This window comes from Periplaneta americana, chromosome 16, assembly GCF_040183065.1.
Source record: "Periplaneta americana isolate PAMFEO1 chromosome 16, P.americana_PAMFEO1_priV1, whole genome shotgun sequence".
Lineage (NCBI taxonomy): Eukaryota > Metazoa > Arthropoda > Insecta > Blattodea > Blattidae > Periplaneta > Periplaneta americana.
In genome coordinates, this window is record NC_091132.1 from 158,825,806 (window position 1) to 158,853,486 (window position 27,681).

Consider the following 27,681-nt stretch of genomic DNA (forward strand, 5'->3'; position numbering starts at 1 on the left):
TTTGGTGTAAAGGTTATAAGCGTAAAGTTATAAAAATTAGTGTGAAGATAAATGGAAATTAAACTTCGGACCCTTATTGCAAATAATTCTCTACAAAACTAGAATACATCAACTGTTAGTATTCTTTTGATTTTTGCACACCCACGTGTCTAATTTAACTTGCTTGTTCATCTGGGGATCAAAATTCCGTCTGCACCCTAACACCACAGAATTACATCAAATTAATCCACCTGCAGTCGACTCAAATTCGGCACCGCTATAATATCGGCGTGTTTAGATTTCTTAATCCTACTGCGGTATTATTTAATTGATAAAATATTTTCATTGCCGAATATATAAAGGAGTTAGCAGATTTCTGAACTCGTATTACTTTGACATAACCGCGAAGTACAATTATTAAAACTAGAGCCAAAGATGACAAATTATGACTTTCATGGCAAGCTTAATCACCATATCGATTTTCAAAGCATCTTTTATGGTATTTTTCATATTAGTCAACGACACACTGAATTAGTCTAATAAGGGACGAATTAATCTTTAACTTAATTTTATTTTTATTATAGATCAACATAAGTTCCAAAATAATTTCGTTTCTTCATTTCGACATAGAGTTCGGTCGTAGCTCGTACAATTAGTCAAAATAGTCGTATGCGTAAGACTATACTCGTATATGTGGCAACCCTGGCTCGCAGACGAATCATATCAGTGGTACCAATATCTGATAAACGAAAAAAGCGAAAGTGCATGCATAAAAAAGGAAGCATTTCCTCTGAACCTAAAATACTGACGTGCTTTCGTAAGAGACTAGAATATCCGAGCCATTGAAATTACAATATTCATTACGGATGTACAACGCAGATTCGTGTTGTCCCATATCCCACGAAAGCATTGTAACGATGAAAAACGTCACAGCGTGCAAAATTGCCTTCGGTTGTGTTTATTTTTACAAAGTTACGCTATGAAATGAATACCAGTGACGTATGCTGAACCTGGAGTATAGGTGTTCTGTTAAAAATATATACTGTAATTGGTCTATAGTCGCACGAGTTTAGTAGAAATTTCAAATTCATTAACTACTCGTGCTACTTGATTAAATAAACCATCTGCTTTTCTATCAGCACTAACATCTACAAAATCAAGAATTTTTCGTAGACATGGCGGAGAAATGTAGATAGTTGAGATTTGTTCTCAATATCTGAAGTTTCATCAAGTATTATAGCTACAAATGAAACTGAGTTAATTTCGATTTTTATTTCTTCTTTTTCTACATCAGTAATAGCTTTTATAGTATCATTTTGAATCAATGGAGAAGTTCCTGGAAACACTGTGGAAGAATTTAAATGGTTTTCTAAAAGTAAACCATATTTTTTTTTAACACATTAAAAAAATCTAAAAAATTTATTTTGTTCAAAGAACTATCTGATTCATGTCCATGTAGAGGGAGCTCCTGGTTAGCTAGAAGACAAATAGTGTCAATGAATCGTATTAATACAGCTTTATTTTTCTTTACCCCTTCGTTGTATTTATTGGTATCAGTTCTTCGTTGATCATCAAATAAAATATCAATTCACTTGAATAATTTCAAGGGAAAAATTGTTCCAGGCCGGGTGTCGATCGGGACCCTTTTCTTAGCGCACGAATGCTTCGAGGCCACCGGCGTGGCTCAGTCGGTTAAGGCGCTTGCCTGCCGGCCTGAAGTTGCGTTCGGGCGCGGGTTCGATCCCCGCTTGGGCTGATTACCTGGTTGGGTTTTTCCGAGGTTTTCCCCAACCGTAATGTGAATGCAAGGTAATCTACGGCGAATCCTCGGCCTCATCTCGCCAAATATCATCTCGCTATCATCAATCTCATCGACGCTAAATAACCTAGTAGTTGATACAGCGTCGTTAAATAACCAACTAAAAAAAAACGAATGCTTCGAACTGTACAATAAAGAATGATTTATCGTTTTATAATTTTCCACAAGATGATGGACTAAGAAAGAAGTGGCGCTTAGCCATTTCTCGCGAAGGGGACAAGCCAGGGACTCCTTGAATGACAAGCAGAGCATCACGTGTCTGCAGGAGACATTTCAAAGAAGCTGATGTTAGCATTAGCATAACAATAAAACGTTTCCATCCTACGTAGAAATTAATATTTGGTCCTACAAAATATATCTGTTATGATAAGAACTGATAATAGAGGAGAAAAACTGCTTGCTTCCTACTGTGGTACAATCCGTATTTGATGATTTCCCTAAACAGAAACAAAATTTTTCAAACATAAGTAGAGGCAACAAAAGAAGAGTAACAGAAGTGGTAAATAACATCCATCCTGCAAAGAAAAATAAACCCAATGTTGAAACAGGTACATCAGCTTTCAATGAAGGAAATGTTTCAAATGAAAAAACTAATATTAACTTCAATGTTTACATCATGCTCTTCACTTTCTCATCAAGTCTATTCCGGTAATGCTTGGTAAGTAAAACAAACCATAAAACTTACTTACATTTCATCTGAGAAGCGGACAAAGCAATGTCGCCACTTTCAAAACAGCTTTGCTTGTAATATGAGAGTTTTGACATTTACATTTCGTTATACCAAACGGCCGCCATGATTGCAAGTTGATTTTACTGAATTCAGAGTTGCCAACCTTGATAACTATGTTGAAATATTACAAACTGCTCTAGAGTTGTAATGAAAACTAATGCCTTCTATGTATGCTATAATGTATGTAAAACTCATATCCAAAAGACTGTATTAATTAATATACATTATACAAAACAAATCATTGCATTTGAAATGTACTGAACTTTATTTAAACACGTCAAACTTCACTGAACAAAAAGAAATGGAAATTATTCCAACTGAACACGAAATTTTACAAGTAACTGAATGATTTTTACTCCTTCATATTCCTAGATTGTGAACTAAATCACTTTCAGCATTTAGCGTATTTACGTTGGCCAGACTGCTAACATCTATCAGTAGTTTATAGTGCAATGTACGTACTGTATATTAAGATTTGAAAACATTTTCAAAATATACTATTACGCAAAAAGTACTGTACAATACACATTTCGATCGTCCAGTTCAAAAGTGCAACAACTCAAAAATTGCCATTTTTTAGTTATTTATACCGAATCAATATTGAGATAAGCCATATTTACAACCAAAAAGAAAAAAAAATTAATAAACTGCTTCAGAAGTAATTATAACTATGGACTTAATTAATTATTACTACATTTCGAAATGTATTAATAATGAACTCGAAGATTGTGATAAACTCGTCGTGAATACTGACTCATTTCTAATTGTCGTGGGTATGAACCAAAACTCTGTTCCTTTCTAGGTGATTTATTTGAAACCTTCAACTGAAGATATCTCAAAACTTGTTTTTTTGAGTTGTCGCACTTTTGAACCAGACGATCGATTTGTGAAGCGCATTACAAAATCTCCGAAACTGAAAAATTCGCTATGCTCGTTTTTCAAACTTTATCTCGATTTTGTAAAAAGCAGTTCCCAACCTTGGATTGTAATATAGGCCTACTATTGTAGCATTAAACTTAAAACTAGGGCAGTAGAGTGACGTAAAACTCTCTTATATTCAGTTTAACAAATTCACAGAATGACTTTTCTTTTCTGACTGCAAAAATTATATATTTATATATTTAAATGTCTGTAAGGATAAAAAATGCAAATAATAATAACCCTACAGAGCAAGGGTCGATTTCACAAAATTGAGTTAAATCACACTTAGCTAGTTCTTCATGAAATATAGGTCATCTTTTAAATAGTTACGCGTTTCACCATGCCGAATTAAGTGTCATTTTGGTAATGACGACTTATTATTACACTATAGTCAGTAGAACACATTTTGAGGAAGAATCAAGCAGTTTTCACGTTCACAAAAACGTACTACCATTGTTACTGATTAAAATATGAGTGCAAAAAAGGAAAGAGGATATGGGGATCAATTTCTTTTGAGGTCGATAAAATACTGCTTAAATTAGTGATAAAAAAAAGACAGTACAAAATAAGAAAACGGATGTGAGAAACGGCCTAATTTCTAGAAAAGAGATAAAATGTACTAATTGATGTGATTTACAACCAGTAGACAGCATTTTAGTGAATAACTTAATAGCATATCAAGTTTGAATTGTTTAGAATTACTTCGCTGAATATATCTAAGACAAAGCGTATTAGCCCGTAACAAAGCAGCAGACTAGTTTCCATTGAGATAAGATTTTACTATACAAAAGTTAGATTAATGAACGTACCGAAAACTTTACATTCTACAGCATTATATACGGCAATTAACTTTGCGCATTGTAATCAGTGTCAAATTGTATATAAATAATTCATACACCTAAATGTTAAAATATATACCAAAACATGGAAAATTTATTCATTTTTACTCTCGGTCTGCAGTCTATGTCGAATATTCCTCAGAATTTCACGATCTCAAGTTCTACCAAGGCGAAAACGGAGAATAAATTATTTGTCGTGAAGTTCTGTATAGAAGCAATTTCGTTTTATTTATAATACATTTTTGTTTTTATTTTGCACGGGGAAGTCATAACTATCCAGTCCTTGCCATAAAATACATGATTCATTTACTAGTTTCACCACCATTTTCAGAGACTTAAATTAGCTAAGCGGTCAAAATCGGGTTCTTAAATCTAAGCCTTGCTTACAGCGCTAAACTGTCCTTAAATGTGTGATGAAATGCAACTTCGGCTGAACGAAGATTCTACGAAAACTTAAATTTAAGTATGGATGATGAAATCGGCCCTAAGTCTAAAGTTGAACGTGACAAAAATGGGGGGAAAAAAAATATATATATATATATTCTTCCTATTTTTGTCACGTGAAGTGAAATGTGGCAACATGTAATATCCAAAAGCAATCAGATTATGAAAGTGTTATGATAAAAATTTCAAGAATTAAGTAGTTCTCAGCAGTGGGTATATTAAAAAAAAATTAATACCATTCTGAGGAACATAACCAATAACTACTCAGATTCCAATTCTTGCTCGGCTGTAGGTCTTAAACGTGTGAAGAAAATTCCTAGAACTCGCACTGAATAGCTTTTAGCATTATGTGTGCAAACGTACATGGCTATTGAAACGGGTTCTCCTTGAAAATGTTTTCCCACAAACATCGCATTTGAATGGTTTCTCATTAGAATGTGTACGCAGATGCATTGCGAGAGCAGTCGAATGTGCAAAACATTTACCACAAACATCGCATTTAACTGGCTTAACGCCAGAATGAGTTCGCGCATGCGTTCTGAGATGACTCGACTGTGCAAAACATCTCCCACAAACTTCACATTTGAATGGTTTCTGGCCGGAATGCGTCCGTGCATGTTCCTTGAGATGACCCGAGCGTAGAAAACATTTCCCACAATCATCGCATTTGAATGGCCTCTCGCCAGAATGCATACGTGTATGCACTGTAAGATCACCCATCTGTACGAAACATTTCCCACAAACCTGACATTTGAATGACCTCTCGCCAGAGTGCGTACGTGCGTGCATCGTGAGATGACCCAACTGTACGAAACATTTTCCACAAACGTGGCATTTGAATGGCTTCTCGCCGGAGTGAGTTCGAGAATGCACTGATAGAGCACTGGAGTGTATATAGCATTTTCCACAGACACTGCATTTGAATGGCTTCTCGCCTGTGTGCGTTCGGATATGTAATTTGAGATGTTCTAAACGTAGATAATTCTTCCCACAGATATCACATTCAAATCTCCTTTCTGTGTTGTGGGTGCTCAAATGCATTTTCTGGCTTTGCAGGGTCTGTAATAATTTGCCGCAAATATTACACTCAAATGAACTTCCCTCTGTGCGACTGTCTGCTGATGACTCCACGCTATTTTTTCTTCTAAAGACTTGATCATAAGGCCGGAGTTCAGGTGAACTATCTATGACAGGATTCTCTGAAAGATAATTTTCAATTCTTGTGGGGTTCACCTGTAGCAGTCTATTTCCCTCAGTGATCAAAGAGCTGTAATCAAAACATCCCTTCAGTGGAAGTTACGACCATCACTACAACGAAATCTAACAACATCGTCACTAAAGTGAAATGTAAAATGTTAAACCATGAAAAAATGTAAGGAATGTGCAAAGAAGATCAGGATAGGAAAGTTAGACAGGTGTGATGTTAGAAGTCACATCGGCAGATTAAAGCAAAATAAAGCCGTGGAAGTAATTGGATAGGCCATTTCATAAGCGGAGTTAAGGGGGGGTCATGGGGAGGCCCCGCCCCCACCCTCAAACTTGTCTGAACTCTTTTTCTATTAACGTTAGAAAACAAAAATTCAAAAGATATTTTTTGCTTTTATTTATGATTAAGTTTCTGTGCTTAAATTGATGAGTCTTCAGCTCACGTGACTGGACTATAGCATTTATTTTTCATTTCTGAATATATAAGAATTTCTATACCTCATTTGGGGAATGAAAGCACTGAACTGTCTCTTTTGTAACAGCCTGTATTCATGCGTTAAAAGTCTGCAGATATTCAGGCGTCACTTGGAGATGTATGAATAACGCAGGCTATTGCACAATAATGCAGAAAAAAGAAAAGTGATTCTGGTGTAATGTGTAAACTTAAAGATGTGATTATAATAAAGTAATTAGAGTTTAGATTTCAAATGATATCTTCAGGAAGAGAAATTTTACATAAAAAGTTTCTGTTAGCACTGTACGTAGTTTTATGCTCGACCATGACGAAATGTAGTAATTATACACCTGGTAGCAGCCCTTTAATGGACCTCATTAAAGTACACCTATAAAGTTCAAGTGTTCCACCAATCAGAAAATAGCATTGTAGCAATATGAAAGCGCAAGTATCGATTATTCTCGGATATGTAATCGACAGACAACTAGCGAAACGTCACGGAGGCTGGAAATCCAATACTGTCGCAGAAGGTTTATGTTGAAGAATCGATCCAAAATAAAACTGAAATCTCAAATACAATATTAAACTCAGTCGAAAAAAACAACAAACAAATTAACATCAATTCACCGTCATCTTCCAGTCTTTCACAAGCACATTCCCGCAAATTCATTTCACCAATTGCACAATAAATCACCTACAATTGAAATAAAGCCAGTTCTGTTAGTGTAATAATTAGCGTTAATTGTAAATAATATTAAAATAAATTCAATTTTTCATCTCGTTTTTCAATGTCTAATTTAATTTCAATGATATTTCAAGATTAATGTTTATTTTACTCTCTAGATTATATCAAGGTAATGTGGACATTTGTTTCTCGGAAAAAATCAATGCTTTCGCGTCTGCGCACATCTCACAATTTACGAGCTATTGCACTAGGTCAGTTCCGCTCCTCAGTCAGATAAGAATAAAATGAATACTTCTGAATAATTTTAAGTTAGAAATATGGTCGAGCATAAAAAGTCGTATGAATCTTGACTATAATGGTAATTAAGACGCTCGTATGAAAATTATGAAACTCGCTAGCGCTAGTTTCATAAACATACTCGCGTCTTAATTACTACCATTATAGGCTCGTTGCATAATGTACTATTATTGATGTATGCATGTGTTTCTGTACGAGAGAGAAAAAGAAGAAGATTGTTTTAAGTTATGCCCTACAATTTGTAGTAGATCAACAGTTCAAGCCCTATACACCTCAGTCCGAAACATCGCGGTTGTGGATGTAACTTTGTAAGAAACATGCCCTCGAAAATACCTTTGTTAAATAATCATATTCCGATATACTGTACCACAGTCAAGCTATAATGGGGGAAGGAGTTAAATGATGTCCCCCACAACTCCATTATAGGGGGATTGTATGGCTTTGCTTTGCCCCCCCCCCTCCAAGAAAACTTGTTCCCTCTCTGCCTGTGGGCTACATAAACACATGAATCTTACGAAGCTAAAAAATTTGTGAAGCAAGTCATGAAAATTACACTTAAGACTACAACGAACAAATTGGCTATGACTAAATAAAAGCTAGTGATTTGGGACCACAGTGCATAGTTCGTTTAAAGACTAGATGGGAGGCTTTCCATGCTGGTAACCTCGGTTGGAATACTGGTGAGACCAAGTAGACAAGGACTATGTTAGGTGCTATCAATGTTCCAAGTTACTCATTTAATGGGAGTAAACTCTTATCTTTAAGGCCTCAAAACAGGTACTAAATATCTTAAAAGTAGAACATGAAAAAAGTTCTGAAATCTGAAAATCGGAAGAAACAAGTCCATGTAACATTACCAAAACAGATATGAAACACAAAACACATAATAAGCCTATAATGAGAACTAAATGAAGGTAGCTGTACAGGATAAATAACTAATTGAATAAATAATATCGAACATTCTACAACAGTGACAAAAATAAGCGTTCTATATTTTTCTAAATAAAACAATGACAATGATTTGGACAGACTATATGAATGGAGTATTGACAATTTTCTGCTGTTAAATCCTAATAAATGTTATTCTAAAAATAAGACATTTGCTTAAAATTCGTATGAAATTAATGATGTGAAATTATTTAGAGGAGAATCATTTAAGTATTTGGGTATTTATTTTACACATAACTTATATTTTAAAATGTACTTAAATCACGTTGTAATTGATGCATATAGAAAATTAGGATTTATAATTAGAACTACAAAAGAATTAAAAAATTTAATACTATTGATAATCTATATAAAATTATAGTTAGAAGTAAGCTAGATTTTGCGTCTATAATATGGTCACCTCAGTTCCAGTCCCATCAGATCCAAATAGAAAGGATACAGAAAAGATTTTTACGTTATTTATATTTTAAAAAAACATCACGTGTGTCTTATGAAAAGCATATTTCATACAATCAGTTACTTTTTTAATTTAATTATAAAACTTAAAAATCTAGACGATTAATAAATAGCCAAATTTTACTCTATAAGATTGTTAGCGGTATACTGAATTAACTGTGACTTTCTTGAATTCCTTCAGTTCAATGTAAAAAGAACAGAATTATGTAATAGGCAACCTTTTGTTATTCCAATTCCTAGAACTGTTTTCTTCAAGAACTTTCCATTGTTTGTTATGTGTAATACTTACAACTCTCTGTCTTTAAACCGTGATTCTCAATTATATTTCAGTTTAACAGTTAAAAAATTTCATACAATATTAAAAAGAATTATATTTCCTTATTATATTTAAATTATGAATAAGTGCATTATAATATTTTTTACTCTAGTTTTGAAATAATTTTGCATTATTATATTGACATTTGGCACTATATTAACTGCAATATTATATTCTACCATCTATTATGTATCTTTCTTTCATCAATTTGTGTTGTTTTGTTTTTCTTATTATTTATTTTGAATATGCATCAATGAAAGCCACCTATAATTGGAAGCTTCCCTCTGTTGGTGGTGGAGTTTAAAATAAAATAAATAAACAAACCCCACAAGCGGCATTACAATAAATCTTTAACATATTTTCAACATTGCAACTCTCAAATTTCTGCTGAATGTTCGACAAGACAAGTTTGTATGCCAAAGAAGGTCATTCAGCATCAACAGAGCTCAATGGGGCTTTCTTCAAAGAATCCTATTTCAGGTACAATATATTTGTTTGAAAGCTCACCATCATTTCCACTTAATATATTATACATTCACACGATAGACTGAAAGCCAGAGGTCCACACCTGTGGAGTAACGGCTAGCGCGTCTGGCCGCGAAACCAGGTGGCCCGGGTTCGATTCCCGATCGGGGCAAGTTACCTGGTTGAGGTTTTTTCCGGGGTTTTTCCTCAATCCAATATGAGCAAATGCTGGGTAACTTTCAGTGCTGGATCCCGGACTCATTTCATCGGCATTATCACCTTCATCTCAATCAGACACTAAATAACCTAAGCTGTTGATAAAGCGTCGTAAAATAACCCAATAAAATAAAAAAAATAAAAAAAAAACCAGAGTTCCGTAACAGAACACATTTCAATTTCTCATATATCTGAGAAGTGTGCTTGCCATGAGCTTCTTCTAATTGATATTTGTAGCCACAACCGGTGGCATTGTATCATACTAGGACAGACTCCTAGCCACTGATTTTATAGCAGAATAGTGTTAGCTAAAACTTTAAAAGTTGCATCGTTACATAGCAAATTTGACAAGAATTGGTTCCCTTTTACTATAAAGAAATTGTGCTTCTTTGATAGACTGAAAATCATTCTCTTCAATGCGTTCATTATTTCTACTATCTTTCCAAATCTTTTGCGTAATATAGGCCTCCTCTCAATGCAGGCCTCCTCTTTAATGCAGATTGTGAGGGTAAGGGAGTGTCTGAAAACTTTTCTTTGATTAGACCAATTCTAGAAAGTGATTAAAAAAATTTTTGCAGACTTGAAATTAACCTTTTCTACTTCTTTTGCAACCCCATACAGGCCATGATCAAGAGAATTAGGTGCATAAGATTAGGAAGTTAGCCTACAGAAATCATGTAAGCTGCTGCATATTTTAACATGAAAAGTACCGTTAGTCTTCAACATGATTCGAATATAACATTTCTGTCCTTGAATTAGCAAAATATGCTAAACTTTCAGAATTTTTCTCAGTTTTTTCGAACACAAAACTCTTGCCATCTTTAAGTATTGACTGATATACAGGTTTAAAATAGTTATTGAGTAATGTCAACTCTGAAGATGCATTATGTTTACATTATTGGCTTTTGTATCAGATCCCAAGGAATGCCAGAGCTTGCAAAACGTGACACTTATCGTACTAAAATTTATTTTTCTTTTCCCGAAGTGGAAAGTTCCTTAAATAGTGATTGTGTGTCTGCTCGCACTTAAGATATATTTCTGGAGAGTGGTTTGTTCCCTTTTGAGATATGTGTTTTTTATTTTCTGTGGCAACCTATCAAGAAACCATAGTAAAGGTATTATACATTCCGTAATGCTAAATATATGTAAATAAAATGACAAATTGTCAGTTGTAATACCAGAATAAACAAATTTTCAGTAAGTGACAAAGATCATGGGCAAACAGAATTGTAACAAATATTACTGAAATCCAATTTCTGGGAGATTTATTTAAACAAAAGGGTTATTCATTCGTCAGTCGCAAATTTTAAAATTCTTTGCAGAACGAGAAGTTACATCTTTGTTCGGATCAAATTTCTGCACATTTAAAAGGACAAAATTTAATTCTTTCAATCATTTATTACGACTATTACACTTTTACTAAGTCATACTACTTTTTAACAATAAAACGTACGAAAGGACGTCTTTCAACCAATCATGGCTGCTTATCACACAATTTTATCGTTTCCCTAGCATTTGTTTAATTTTATCGCTTCTCTAGAATTTGTTTCTTTTATCACTACCCTAGCATTTGTTTCTTTGTTTGCCAACATTTCACACTCCAAATTCTTTACAGCAGTATAAACATGCTTTGCGATTGTAATTTGTTTCCCGCATAGGCAGTTGATTGAAAATGACGGTTCTGTTCAAACTTTTGATGAAGCTAACAATAGTGAAATAGAATTTCATTAAGTGAATTAATATTTTATTTTATTAGGGTACTTTATTTCTTCTAATCTTTATATACTTTCTTCTAATTGTGTAAAAGTCAATTAAATCCCAATCGAGTTTTGATTTCCTCTAGATAAATCAAACCCTCTAATGAGATTACTGTTAATATAATACACTGTTGATTTAAAATTTACTGAATATAGGACGGCTTTTAAGAAGTGTTACGTATGTGTGTTGTAATTGCTTTTCTATATATCTCAAATTGATGCCTGGGGCCTGGTTCTCAAAAATACTAGTTTAGTAGTTCACCAGTTACTAGTTACCAGAGTATATTTCACCAGCTCTAGTAGATTGTTTCTCAAATTATTTTACCAGTCTAGTAACTTACGACAATTTTTCACTAGTTACATGATCTCTTTCACTAGTCAGCTGATCGAGTTCATTTGTTTATAGCCATTGGTAGGTATTGTTATTTGAGGTTAGAAGGCTAAGTTGTTTGTGTTTTGATTCTTACTTCTCTCTTCTCTTGAAATTTCATCAATTGAAAGCAAATTAACTATACTCAATATGATTAATGAATCAAAGGATATATCATTCGGTGCTTTTTCAAGCATAATAACAAAAAATGATAAAGTAAACGAATGGACAAAAAAATTTGTAATATGTGAGGCTATGGAACTGATACCTCAGAACAAAGATTATTCATACGTTAGGGACACTTACTGGCCCAACATTGAGAAAGCATCTTTGACGAGTACCAATTCAAGTTCACAGTATCATAATATGAACACATTATGTAGCTAGTGGGTCTACTGGCAACATGAATGTCACTTATGACTTGAAAAATTTGCTTCTTTTTTTTTTTTTTTTTTCCAGTTTTATGTTTGATCTATTCAGTAAATTAGTGTCGTTTTGTATTTAATTTGTAGGCTAAAGTTGACAATGTCAGAAGAACGGGCAGTGGAGGAGGAAAGCCAGCAAAAATTACTGCAGTTCATGAGTTGGTATCAGATTATTAGGAAAAAAATTCTGCATGTGTTGCTGGTCTAGGGCAGAAAAACCAGATGGCATTGGAAAATAATCAACATCCCGATTTGTAGAGCAATTTGTATTTGAAGCTTTGCTCATAATGCATGACTTCTATTTGTTTGTCTTGTTATGGCAGGTCCCACTATATTTAACAACTCTCCAAGCTTTTCAGCGCTTTATTTAAACCGTTCATTATATTTAAACAATGCTCCCATAAAGGAATAATAATTGTTCCTTCTCGATATAGTTTTAGCTCTTCTAATAACAACTTCTTTACTACTTCAATCGGAACCACTAAACCACATATATTAAAAAAAAACTACAATATTTTGTTTTGATTATCTGAGAAAATTTGTCACTGGTAACTGATAATACAGAAATCACCAGTCTTTAGAGTCTTGTAGGAATATTCCTGTTGAATACTAGTATAATCAACTAGATTAGCATTTTGAGAAACAGAATCTCTTAGGAACTGGTGAAATCGACCAATATTACTAGTCTGTGAACTGGTAATTACCACTTTACCCTTGTAGTTTCTAGAAACACAGACTTGTAAAACAAACTATTATTACTACTGTACAGACTAGTATTACTAGTCTATGAGTTTTGAGAAACAGGCCCCAGGTGTTTGCTTTGCAATCGCAATGTCTAAATTACGGACTGTTTATGTGTTGTTTACATTGTGTAGACTACTTTATTTTTCTTTTGCATTTGTCTTTATGGTTACGATCAATGTATCTCTTTTGTGTAAAACTATAGCCTTAGCATACAGTTGTAAAATAAGGCTACCCCCCCCATTGGGGATACAATAATTATACATTACAAGTGTCGTGATATAAATGAAACTCTTAAGAAATGATAAAACTAGCACAATACACTCACCTCTCAGTCAATAGTTTGTCCTCCTCTATAGATATTTCCACTTTCTGTTCCCCCAGACCGAAAGAATGTTCCTAAGGAGAGTAAATAAAAACGATAACTTCAGTTGGCCAACTAGTTCATTTGTTTCCTACATTTGGTATTTCACGTTCAATCCTAAAGTGTATAATGAAATTTTTTATTAAGATTGTAAGGCCTTGCATTCAATATCAAATGGTCTTCCCAAACTGCTTTGAGTTATATCCTATATTCTTTTTCCTTAAATTCAGTTTTTGTCTGTATTAAAATGCATAAGACTCAACATTGAAAATATATGCGCCAGGTTTATAGAGATATTGAAAATTATGTAATCAGAGTTAGTTACAATATTTGAGGTAAATATACAGGTAAAGGAAATTAAAATAATTAATTCTTGTAGAGCCCCTACATATGAGTTATATTCGTTGGGGCATACCCAATAAATTTAAAAAAAAAAAAAAAATCAGTCCATACATATACAAATTGAAAGTTTTATTTTCTGAAAATGGAGGAGACTCTCTAATATGATAAATTCCTGTCAGATGAAATGTAGTAATATCAATATTATGAAAGCAGTAATACAGTAAAATCCCTTGTATCTGGCACCCAAATAACCAGCAATACCAAAACAACGGCACTTTTGGCTAGGCCAAAAAAAAAGTCATTCATGTGAAAGGGAAGAGTCGGTCGAAGATGTGACTGGTTTTCATGGATCACACATGCCATATATCGTGTTTACTCTTTACATTGTTCACGCGTGAAGACATAGACATAAAAACCGATTTATATCCCTGGAGTATATTGGGTAGCATCAGTAAGCTGTCACTTGGACCTTGCAAACAATGTGCTGAAACAATATCTTTAAATTTACCACTTGCACTCGCCCATTTTGAAGGGGTGTTGGATGAGTCTAAATAGGATAGTGTGAAATTCTCTGTTCCTACAGCGCGCAAAAATTTCATTCGAGTGATGCATAGTACCATGGCTATTACCGCTAAGCGCTGCTGTTGCATAATGTATTCCGTGAAAAGGAAGCGAAATATTTTTACGCTCAAATCATCGTGTTACTTCGTCTTCATATTTGCGACGTTGGCTACACTGCTCTTCACGTCACATGACTCACATGACCGCTATTTAAAATTGTCTTAAGGTTACGAAAGCTTTTAGTTTTTTTTTTTACACTATTATGTATTACAATAATTATGAACTGATTAATGTACATTACCGTATTCAGTACTAAAAATGAACACTGTACGTATTTCAAAGCTTTATTTTTAAATATCTATATAACAATTACTCAATTTCAACATGGAAAAAAATGTTTGTGCAGTAGTGTGTCTTTACATAACCTATAAACGTATTTTACAATTATCCAGCAAAATCAGTTATTCGGCACTGGTTTTGCCGGATATGAGGAATTCTACTATAGTATCATTGGTAGAAATAGCAGTAGTAATAGATGTAATAGTAGCAATATTAGTGACCGTATTATTAGTGGTATTAATACTAACAGTATTTGTAATAGTAGTAATAGTACAAGTAGTAGCAGTGGTAGTGGCACTGATAGCAGCATTAGTAATATTAGTAGCAGTACAGAAAATAATACAGATTTTATCATAAAGGAATGATGTTAGTTTTCACAGAAACATGTACTTAAATAATTTCATTATTGTTGCTATAAAAAGACAAATAGACAATTACTCCGGTTAATATTTCATGAATTAAAGCAGTTTTCTTTGCAGATTCAAATGAGAAAGCACTGGCTTTGATTTTACATATGCAAATTGGCTTTGTCAGTGTTTGTAAGAATCTAATTTTAGCGAAATTGAAGAGAATCAGAAATCGAAATGGACTAAGGTATGCATCCTGCAATTTGTTGTCGTCATGGAAGCTTGTGGAAAATTTGAAGAGATCAGTTCCATGCCAAATAAAAAAACCTTACGCTATATAAAGTTCATAGAAAACGATATAAACGTTAATTTTGTAAGAAGTCCAGGTAATCATAGAAAATTTGGAATACAGAACAAGCAGCGAAATGATGAGCGATGAACAGTGTGGTGTACTCTCACAATTTGGTTTGTATCTGAATAACCCATACTCATTTACAATATTATTTAATTTTTCTATAATCTTACTTCTCAGCAAAGTTAAGGGATTTGAAAACCTTTGTCAGTTTTGAACAAATCCATATATAACAGTTTGAACTGATCGCTCAAAAATAATTGCTAGACCACTGAGAGGAAGATAATGTCGTAAAATTAAAATGAAATCCTGTTCCTAAATATAACAACTATCTACCAACTTGAGATAATCCTGTGTTATCTATCGTAAATATATGTTTAACAAATATTATATTTCAAATCTAAAATCAAAGCAATTTAAAATGAAGATAATACCTAAGAAAGAGCTAATAACACATAGTATCCTAGCACTGTTAAAGGCTTGATATACTAAATACATTGCCATTCTATCTGTAATGAGTTAGTGAAACTCTCACCTCTACTTCGCACTTCACAGGCAATGGACTGTCCTCCATTTTTATCTCTGAAGTGAGATAATACCGCTGGTCCAAGCATTCTGTCTTCATGCCTGTCGCTTGCAGATCCCATAAGTTCTCATCCTACAGAATTCAATGAATAATTCAATTTACCAATTTTAAAGTTGACTTCATGTGTAATAGGTATCTCTTTGGTCCTGAGTTGCAGTCAGTGGCTGCTACTGTCAACACAGGTGGGTGTCAAGTCATTACGTCTAAGGACAGCAGGTCTAATGGACAGTAGATCTAATAAAACTTGAAGTCTAATAAAAAAAATGACCAATAATAACTCAGGTCTAAAAGAAAAATGTCTAATGTCTAAATGTGTACATAACATTTACGTCTAATGTGTAAAAGTCCAAATTAAATTTACGTTTAATGTGTAAATTTCTAAATATAATGTATGTATAAATCTCAAACAATTTTAACAATACTTACTAAAAAAATGATATTGAACATACGTTTCCTTAGTAATACAGTACCTTGTCAGTTTCAGAAAATTTTTAGTAAGATGAATACATATACTATTAATTCGCAATGGAGATTTATCCTTCGAACAGGTGGAAAAATTCAAATATCTTGGAGCAACAGTAACAAATATAAATGACACTCAGGAGGAAATTAAATGCAGAATTAATATGCGAAATGCCTGTTATTATTCGGTTGAGAAGCTTTTGTCATCTAGTCTGCTGTCAAAAAATATGAAACATATATTCCCAGTTGTTCTGTATGGTTGTGAAAATTGGACTCTCACTTGAAGAGAGGAACAGAGATTAAGGGTGTTTGAGAATAAGGTTCTTAGGAAAATATTTGGGGCTAAGAGGGATGAAGTTACAGGAGAATGGAGAAAGTTACACAACGCAGAACTGCATGCATTGTGTTCTTCACCTGACATAATTAGGAATATTAAATCCAGACGTTTGAGATGGGCAGGGCATGTAGCACATATGGGCGAATCCAGAAATGCATATAAAGTGTTAGCTGTGAGACCGGAGGGAAAAAGACCTTTGGGGAGGCTAAGACGTAGATGGGAGGATAATATTAAAATGGATTTGAGGGAGGTGGGATATGATGTTAGAGACTGGATTAATCTTGCTCAGGATAGGGATCGATGGCGGGCTTATGTGATGGCGGCAATGAACCTCCGGGTTCCTTAAAAGCCGTTTATAAGTTGTAAGTATTAATTCGCATAAAGGTAAAAATATTATTGTTCACAAGATTGAGAAGTAGAACCAGCAATAGGATCTACTAGAGATGTTCACTCAGAGACGCTTACAAAGCTACTTGTGTCACTAATGAGGACTTGGATAACATTCAAGTCTACAAAATGTGGAATGTGTTTTATCTTGTATTAAATAGATTCCAAAAAACTATAGTGTTGAAGGATGGCACTCGAAATTCCAAAAAAATTATTATATCTCATCATGCATCCATATGGAAGTTTTTAGAATATATAGTGTTCTGGCAGGACATGGATGAGTTCAGCATCCCGTAAAGAAATCGTACGAAATTAATCAAAGACAAGTTGAGAGAATGGTAACAAGTTACCAGAAGATAAAGATCGCGGAGAAATTGATTTGTACTTGAGAACTTTAAGGTACAGGCAAATTCCATGCTGTACCGGAAAATGAAAATGAACATTAATCTATATTTCCATTGCTCAACTATTTCAACAATAGGCCTACTGTATTTTACTCCTGAGTTGTAACTTGTATGTAATAAACAATATACAGGTAAGAGATGTATTATTGTTATAATTTAGACATAATAGTATTAGAAGTCATTGCAAGTTAGACTATGTATTGTCGGACCATTGGATCTGTGCCCCGGTAAGATATGCGAACTGAACCCTAATTCCTATCTCAGCCTCAGTAATTCATTTCTTTCCCTGCATTCCTCTCTCTCTCTCTCTTTCTCTCTCCACTACTCACAATTTTGAGCCTTCTTGCGGGATAGTTTATTAGCACTTGCAGTCCAGTGTTGTCAATTCAACATGAACACTGTAGCAAGGAGTGGTGAAAGAAATATTATTAAGCAAGTACGTAATAGCATTTTGCGATGAAGAGAAACAAACAGGTCAATATTTCTTTCCTATAAATAAGGCAAAGAAAAGAGCAGCTGCGATCGCTGGTGAGGCTTATTTTATTTCAATTGATTACGTATTAAAATTACTTACTTATTTAATACCAATACAACATGTTATGTAATTTATTTAGGCAGGTTAGAGCGCCTAATAAAGAAAATGAGGAGAGACGGAGTCTGTGCAGGAGATGAAAAGCTAGAATCACCAGGGAAGAACAGATCAAGGGAACCTTTAATTCTTGTAGATGATATGAACCGATGTATATTTTAAGAAGAAAGATACAAAAATTTTATACCGTGCAGAAAGAAGTTCCGACATTGAAGAAATTACTGAAGGTTGCGAGAGAACCAATAATTTCCACGGTTGGAGAGAAACGCTACGGAAAGTGATTCGAGACATGGGATTTAGGTTTAAAATATGTAGAAATACAAGATGTATTTTGACTGAAAGAAATTATATTGTAGCATGGAGGACCAGTTATTTATGACACCGTTTGATGAAAGTTTGGCAACATCCCTATTCGGTAAGGTTCGTGGCCTGCTGTTTAACGTGGTGGGAGGAAAGTGGATGGAATGGAGTGAGTACAGGTGTTAACTTTTCCAAGAACGACGACAGCGCTGAAGGGGCATAGATCCGATGGTCCGACAATGGTATTAGACATTTTTGTAAATTGGACTAGGTTGTATTAGACTTGGTTTCATAGACAAAATATCATTATACTCAGTGCTGCACTTGGAAACAAATTTTAGGGGGTACTGTTGAAATCTCATTGGTCAGATTAGACTATGTATGGACTCGTACTGCACTTCTTTTCCAAGGTCATTTCCTCGCCAAGCAGTCTCCTCTGCAGACCTCCTTTCAGGTCTCAGCCACAATTTTATTGCATATAAGGCAAGAAATTAAAGGCTGACATTGGTGGCCTAATACTTTTTAGGAAGAAGAGCCTTAAGAATCCTTTCACTGGAAGAATATTCCTTTTCTTAGTGCAGATATCATTCACTACAGTAATGCTCATTCACATTCACATTCTTTCGTTGAAATTCGAATATGTAACTGGACTCAAGATTCATGAACAAACGAAAAGTAACAATATTTCTCTCCTCTAGCAAACAGCTAGCAGTACGTCTGAGCGAGTTTTAAAAATTAGTAAATCAGTGCAGCGGAATTCTTGAGGTGCCACACCATAAAATTAATGTTATGCGAAGGCATCTACGCAAGTTTTGAAAGTAGTGAATCGGGTGTAGCAGATTTCTTGAGGTGCCATGCCATGAAGTTAGTGTTAATTACTTCTAGAAATAAGATGGCGGTATGCAAGCTTGAAATTAACAAATCACAACTACTCCTGAAGTGACAGACCATGGTTTTCGATAAAACAACGAATGAACAAGCGTTTAAGCATTGGATATGAGATGCCAGTCGCTACTTTTATGCCAAAATCAAAATGTTTTTCAAATAGCTAACATCCTCCATTTAAAGATTATTTAAACATAATGAATATATTTTCGAGTCTATATTTTTTTCCAGTACGGTAACAGCGAGTTTTAATTTCAGACGGTATGGTGTACTGGCTCAACTACAGCACTGATTAGACATACAAAATTAGATCTGTCATTAGACCTAAAATCCTTAGACCTACTGATCTCTAACCGCAGGTGACAAATTACACAAAAGAATTGAAGGTAACCTAGCAAACTAGCCCTTAAAAGCTACAATAAATCACTGATAATAGGCCAGGCATTCCACCTTAAACAATTTTCATACTTTAATATGTGTAAAAGAGTGAGATTTATATTATACACAGTGAGTTTAAATTTATTTTCGAATTGCGTAATTTATTATGTACTTAGAACAAGACCAAAGTGGAACTATTAATCATATTTCAAAAGAAAAACTGCAAACATCCAACCACATAGTTGTTTGACGTAATTATAGTCTCCAGTGGTCTTCGCTTTCATAAAATTCCTGTGGACCTCTGAAAAAAAGAACTAAGGAAGACACTAGCATAGTGCTTTGTGTGGAATGTGGCATTTTATGAGACAGAAACACGGACATTACGATGAAGTTCATAGAAACAAGTAGAACTATTTCAAATGTGGGTGTTTTTAGTCGTTTATTTTACGTCACTTTATCAACTACAATGATTATCTAGCATCTCGATGATATGAAGATAATAATGCCAGCACAATGACTCCAGAGTCCACCGCCGAAAGTCACCCAGCATTTGCTCTTTTCCTTTTTAGTTGGTTATTTAACGACACATATCAACTACTAGGTTATTTAGCATCGATGAGATTGGTGATGGCAAGATGGTACTTGCCGAGGTGAAACCAAGGATTCGTCATATATTACCTGGCATTCACCTTATGGTTGAGGAAAACCTCGGAAAAACCCCAACCAAGTAATCACCCCAAGCGAGGATCGAACTCACGCCCGAGCGCAACTTGAATCCCGCAGGCAAGTACCTTAACTGAATGAGCCACGCCAGTCGCTCATTTGCTCTTAATGGGTTGAGGGAAAACTCTGGGAAAAACCTCAATCAGGTCACTTGTCACAACCAGGATTTGAACCCGGATCTGCTCATTTAACGGTCACTCATTCTCATCGTTACTCCACAGTGATGTACGAAATGGGGTATGGACAAGAATGGACAGAAAAAATTAGAAACCAAGTAGATTTAGAAAGAGTGGCTGAAGAAATAATAATACTGAAACTGATTTTTTTTATTGGGTTATTTTACGACGCTGTATCAACATCTAGGTTATTTAGTGTCTGAATGATATGAAGGTGATAATGCCGGTGAAATGAGTCCGGGGTCCAGCACCTAAAGTTACCCAGCATTTGCTCGTATTGGGTTGAGGGAAAACCCCGGAAAAAACCTCAACCAGGTAACTTGCCCCGACCGGGAATCGAACCCGGGCCACCTGGTTTCGCAGCCAGACGCGCTGACCGTTACTCCACAGGTGTGGACCACTGAAACTGATCAGGAAGAGATAAAGAAATTGGCTGGGCCATTGGATAAGAAGTTACTGCATGCTGAACGATGCATTGCAAGGAATGGTGAATGGATGAAAATTTCATGGCTAAGAAGAAGTTAGATGATAGACAACATTTTTAAGATATATGGATCATATGCGGAGATTAAGAGGAAGGCAGAAAATGTGGAAGATTAGAGAATGCTGGGTTCGCATTGAAAGACCTGGCCATAGGTAGGAAAATATGACTCAATGAAGGAATGAATGAATGAATGAATGAATGAATGAATGAATGAATGAATGAATGAATGAATGAATGAATGAATGAATGAATGAATGAATGAATGAATGAATGAATGAATGAATGAATGAATGAATGAATGAATGGGGACTATAACCAATGAGCATGTCTTAACACAGGTTCAAATCATGGCACCTTGTTTGACATACTGTAGTTATGGCGTGGAACTCTGAATTTATTCTACTGAGTAAACAGGATGAAATGTTTGTTTTTCTGGCACTCTTAGACAAACAAATAAACAAAATGCATAGTAAGGATTTTCAAATTACCTCTGTTAAAACCGTATTGTCCTCCATTTTGTATGTGTTATCATTTGGCTTTAAGTCCAATGGGTCAACTTCAGGTTCCATCTTGATCAAATCCATCACAGCTGAAAGAAGTTCTGTAATTAACAGTGAGTTGTGGAGAAACACTTACTACAAGTACTTAAGCTGTACTTTATCTTCAATTTCTAAGCACGTCCGAAACTAATAATGACAAAAGAAAAAAAATAAAGGGAATCTATTTACTACAGTGTACCTTATCTCAGCCACCAGTGTTTTTGTGAAAACTGGAAATTTGGGTAGGAAGAAAGTTTCCTTATCACTCATTTCTTTATGTATCTCACAGAAAAAGGGAGATATGGGCTGGACAAACGAGGTTATAATGTAAAACTTAGATAATATCTATATCACGAAAGCAATTATATATATATATATATATATATATATATATACACACATACACATATATATATATATATATACATACACATATATATATACATACACACATATATATATACATACACATATATATATATATATATATATATCTTAAATTCAAACTCATGTCATGCATTTCAGAAATTCCTAGTTTTACATACATATCCATCAAAAGCTTCATGGGTGGAAGGAAACTGACAAAACTATCATAGTTTAGTAATAAGCAAATAAGATATCCTCGTTTTCAGAAACTGAAAACAATAATTAAACACTGCGATGTAAATCCGACATTACTGAAAGTAACAGATGTGCATTAAATAAATTATTTACATTTCCCTAAATAAACATATATTTATCTTAGTTCGAGCCTGTCTATGGATTGCTTAGCTACATTCTCAGTTAAACTATTATGCTTATAAAAATATATTTTTCGTGTTCTTGTACAGCAAGGATAAATATAAACTCTGTTATACCTTTGTGTCTATAAAGAGTTAATTTTTCTTAAACGTTTATTAATATTGTAACTTAAAACTGATCTCCTTAATTCTTTCCCAAAATGCTTCATTTGTATTTTCATACACATATGAAGCTAAACATTCATTGTTAAAGAAACCAAGTCAGTATATATGGAAATGAAAAAGTCGTTCTTTACAGAAGCTGAAAACAACAGTTTTGCATTGCGATATAAATCCGAAATAATCAAATACATCTTTCAAATGACAACTAAAATTGACATTCGTCCAGTACAGTATCGTTATTTATACTTTAAAACCACTATGAGTGTACCATATTTGATACCTACTAGTGGCAGAGTCTGATTGTGGAATCAGAGGGTTAGCAACAAGAATAACTTAAGTGTAAAAGATGGAAGGTGTATCTTAAACGTGGTGTATGTATTTCATGAATAATGTTTTATTTTGATTTACGACATTATTCAGGAAAATATTTGTATGGATCCTCTTAGTTACATTTGTGAATATGACGTTCTTGAAGCAAACATACTCCGTGGTTATTAGGGTTTCCATAAGAAATTCGGTGAAACGAGCGTTGAGCGGATTCCGCCGATTTTGGAATAGACACCGACGTACTTGAACTGCCAACATAGAAAACAAAAAATCACACTCAATCGCTTTCACCTTCATCTTGACGGGATAATAAAAGCCTAAACTAACCTAACCTAACCTAACCTACGTGCGGCGGTGTCTATTCCAAAATCGGCGGAATCCGCTCAACGCTCGTTTAACCAGAAATTCTATAGGAGGACATGGAATTTAAAATAAGAGAACTTTGCTGAAAAAAGGAGGACTTTTTAAAAATTGGTATAAACAAAATTCAAGATAAAAACAATGGTTCACCTTAGTCAGTTTTCTCACTAGTTGTTGGATCAGTATTACATTTGTACCCTACTTAACGGTGGAGCTCACTTTGTGCACAAGAGCCTGAAGAGACAAGCTTCTATTCTGTAACAAATAACTATGGAACTGTTCACAGGACATGCCTTAAAATTATATTTCACCATGATGATACCTCTGACTGTCTTCGTTAGCATGTGATTTCGTTCTTTTGTCCATTGAGCAGATATTAGGGAAAATACTCTCTCAACACTTCCAATTTGACTTGGAATAAATAAATAGAATTGACAGAAGTATTTATAAGAGTTCTGAGAAAGTTTCAGTGGTCTCAGAACTATTAGAAATGAATTTGCACCATTGTTTATCTAAACTTAAATCTTTGTCCAAATTAGCTTTATTGGCATATCTTTGTACATTGCAGAATAAAATTGATAAATTAGCTTAGAATCATGTATAGTGACGTTTTTAGAGTGTAAAAATTCAATGCATGTCAGTAGGTCATATGTTTTCTTATGTGATCCAGATCCAACCATTGAAAGCAATTAAATTCTTTCATAGATTTTCACCATTTGTTTAGATATTCTATGCATAATATCGCACATTATTCAATATTCATATTAATTCTAGTTTAAATTCGAAATACCGGACAATTCAAACTTTTTTAAAATGCTTGCCGGACAGGATACTATGATTAAAAAAGAGGACATGTCCTCCTTTTGCCAGACGAATGGTAATCCTAATAGTTATTGCACCATTTCCTGTTATGTCGGTATTAAAAATAACATTAGCTTATTTATGGTCCATCTATGATTTATTAAGAGAAGAGAAAAATGGACGTAGGGAAATGTCTGCTGCAACAGTAGAATTTTATGATCTACAGGCTGTGATGCAGCTGCATAAAAGTGGATGTGTTGTTATTAATAAATGACCAGAATCTTTCATTCTGCGTGTATCCCTTAAGGAAAATGGTCAATCTTATTTCCTGATAGCGTATGGCATATAAGAGGACAGCGAACACGAATTTACTTTTTGCTCGTTGGCATAATTGTGTGAATTAAGGACGATGACTGCATTCTGCTTTAATCCCGATATCTTTTTAAAATACTGGAGTACACAGCAACCTAACGCATTGACACATCTATGATCATTTCCCTTATCCCTTACAAAAGATTCGCGTGTATTCAGTTTCACATCATTGACTGTAAAGTTAGAAACATTTAGCTTAGATTTGTGTGAACGAAGTTTGTTATGAAGATTTCTATGACTTAAGCACATTGCAAATAACATTGGTGCTCTGCGCATGACTAACATCAGTTTTTTTATAAATATTCATAAGCTGGGGATTTCAAGGAAACAACAATCATTAAGAAAAAGAGAAGGTGAAGATATCAGCAATAAATTCAAGCCAGCCTCCTATCTCAGGCTAGGGATTACAGAAATGATGGAAGATCTTCTAGACTTGGATCACAAGTAAATCACAAATAAAATTTTACAAATCGTTTTACGAAAATCTGTAATGATGACGGATTAATAAAACTGAACTTAAAAAGGCTGATAATTTGCACAAATAATTACCGGTAGGCTAATTTCATTCCAAGCATTTGTAACATGTTTTCATTTTTGGTCACTTAAACCGCACTTCAGTTTAAAATAAAATTTTGTCTTGATAGTTTGAACCATATCCCCAAAATCTAGGTTTTTTTTTTTAAGTTGATAGGAACAGAAAATTGTAACACAACTTAAAACCATTGAAAAGAAAATCACTAAGAACGTTTATTCTAACAAGATTGTCACTTTTCTAAAATATGACGTATTTCGATAGCAGTTATTGTAACAAGAATGTCAAAATCCTGAATGGTGATTGTTTTCTGGTTATAGTTTATTCCATCATACTAACTAATCCTGATATAAGACGTATTCCATATTGTTATATACAGTTCTTTCCCATAATTATACTCATTACGTATTTTTAAGTGATGGTAACAGGAAGTGAGAAATTGAAAGTTTAAAATGTGTGTGCGTGTATGTACGCATGTATGTTGTACGTACGTACGTACGTACGTACGTATGTATGTATTTATTTTTATTTATTTAAGTTGGTTATGTAACGACGCTATATCAACTACTAAGTTATATAGCGTCGATGAGATTGGTGATAGCGTGATGAGGTCGAGGACTCGCCATAGATTTACCTGGCATTCACCTTACGGTTAGGGAAAACCTCGGAAAAACCCAACTAGGTAATCAGCCCAAGAGGGGATCGAACTCGCGCCCGAACGCAACTTCAGATCGGCAGGCAAACGCATTAACCGACTGAGCCATGCCGGTGGCCTGTATGTATGTATGTATGTATGTATGTATGTATGTATGTATGTATCCCATGCATACCCACTTCACTTTACGTGATTCGGGTTCCGCATATTGCGGATAGATGGTAGGACTGTGACCCATTTTCTAGTGACCACTTCGGCGAGTCACACCATACATGATGTGTATCTGTGGAGAGTTATGTCGTGTACTAGGGTCAGTGTATGTGTAAGTATTCGTGTAGTGTAGTGTCTGGAATGAGTGCTGATGATGATGATGAGGAAGGGGAAACCAAGTGCCGGCACGTAGCCATCTCCTGTCGAATAGCACCAAGGGGGCCATAAGGCTTAACGTCTCCGTCTGACGGACGAATCACTATCAACAGTAACATATGCCTTCTTTTCATATGCACTGCGGAGAGATTTGGGATTTAACCCAGGCATATTGGTGTACAATCTAGTGATTAGAAGTTGCGCAACGCTATCTCTCCTAGTCCCGAGATAGAAACTTTACATGAAAATTTCTGACTCCGCCAGGAATCGAGCCCGGGCCGTCTAGTCTGGAGGCAGACATTCTACCACAGAGGTAACTCGGTTGCTTCTGAAAAAATGATAGTTTTCGAGATATGTGCAAATGAGCGAGACACACCAAAGCACGGACACTAGTCAGACTTGAGATGCAGTAAGAGAATAGAAATTTCAAGAGATTCCGTCGTCAATAAAGTAAATTGTTTTAAGAAAGAAAATGATTGTTTCAGATATTTCCCGGGATTCTTTTATTATAGGATATCGCTTAATTTTCGTCAAGTTTGACAAACGATGACGTCAGAACACTGACGTCACAACATGGCCGACGTAAACCAACACGAGTAAATAAAACTCACGGAGATATCACCTCAACTAACCCACTAACATTCTCACATACGTCGACCTCATGTCACTGAAATATCACCTCAACTAACCCACTAACCTTGTTCAATACTTTTCCTGAAGACATTAAGAATCATAGCCAAAACCCTGCATTATTTAAGACGAAACTAAAAAATTACTTAATATCTCACACTTTCTATTCTGTAGATGAATTCTTGACATTTCACAGTACTGTGTAAATATTATAATAATATTAAATGGTAAACATATTACATTGTATAAAATATTGTTATTAAGGTATTAATTCTGTATATATTTCATATTTGCATCTTATATGTATTGCATTTTATTGTTAAACGTAAGAATTGGACATTTCTTTATTCTATGCTGTAAAGCAAATGTAAGAATATTATGCTACCTACCTACCTACCTACCTACCACATACGTCGACCTCATGTCACTGAAGTATCACCTCAACTAACCCACTAACCTTCTCACATACGTCGACCTCATGTCATTGAAATATCACCTCAACTAACCCACTAACCTTCTCACATACGTTGACCTCATGTCACTGAGATATCACCTCAACTAACCCACTAACCTTCTCGCACACGTCGACCTCATGTCACTGAAATAACCTCAACTAACCCACTAACCTTCTCACATACGTCGACCACATGACATCACCCCATTCTCCAATCTAGCCAACATATATTCTCATAAAACACTATCGACATCCTATAGTCATATAGACCCGACATGTTCCCTAATATATAGAATATACATGTTAATTTTTTATCTGTCTTTCACGGATCCCTGCAGTCCATTCCAGGACCTCGAACATAGTGGGGTCCATGTTTAAGAACCCTTTTACTAGGAGTTTAGCGACTGAGTGGCCGCTACTAAAATCGTCGCCTGCCCAGTACTTGCTCACCTCGCCCAAAGCACGCCCGATTCCTGCTCGTCTATGCTCTATGCAGTATCAAAATCAATAAGCATCACAATTTAATTAGAGATAACCTCAATGTGCAGTTCACAATGTGAAATACACGGTTCCACGAGTTCAACAGATTCTACGACGATCGAGTAAGCCGTGACTAAGAAAACTGTCGACTGCTGTATCGACTTAAAAAAATTAATAAC

General features: G+C 34.7%; 1 protein-coding gene across 3 annotated transcripts; it reads right to left on the bottom strand.

Moving 5' to 3' along the window:
* Positions 1–2,774: 2,774 nt before the first annotated feature.
* LOC138691578 (zinc finger protein OZF-like) lies at positions 2,775–27,604 on the bottom strand. 3 transcript variants are annotated; one of them, XM_069813682.1, is made up of 5 exons: positions 27,473–27,604; positions 21,573–21,673; positions 15,909–16,031; positions 13,397–13,467; positions 2,775–5,999 (listed from the first exon to the last, which is right to left on the bottom strand). In XM_069813682.1, the coding sequence occupies exons 2-5, from the start codon at positions 21,666–21,668 to the stop codon at positions 5,078–5,080; spliced, it is 1,212 nt and encodes a 403-aa protein (XP_069669783.1). In that variant the 5' UTR covers positions 21,669–21,673; positions 27,473–27,604; the 3' UTR covers positions 2,775–5,077. The 3 variants fall into 3 exon arrangements, with proteins under 3 accessions (XP_069669783.1, XP_069669782.1, XP_069669784.1); XM_069813681.1 differs by lacking the exon at positions 27,473–27,604 and adding an exon at positions 26,970–27,395; XM_069813683.1 differs by lacking the exon at positions 27,473–27,604 and adding an exon at positions 26,966–27,395.
* Between the last annotated feature and the right edge of the window lie 77 nt (positions 27,605–27,681).

Coding starts and splice junctions, on each gene's coding strand:
- LOC138691578 (XM_069813681.1), bottom strand. CDS start 26,991: ATGAGGTCGACGTATGTGGTAG. Junction 21,674..26,969: donor GAGGTCGACGTATGTGGTAG/GTAGGTAGGTAG, acceptor AACTTCTTTCAG/CTGTGATGGATTTGATCAAG. Junction 6,000..13,396: donor GACAAACTATTGACTGAGAG/GTGAGTGTATTG, acceptor TTTTGATTACAG/CTCTTTGATCACTGAGGGAA.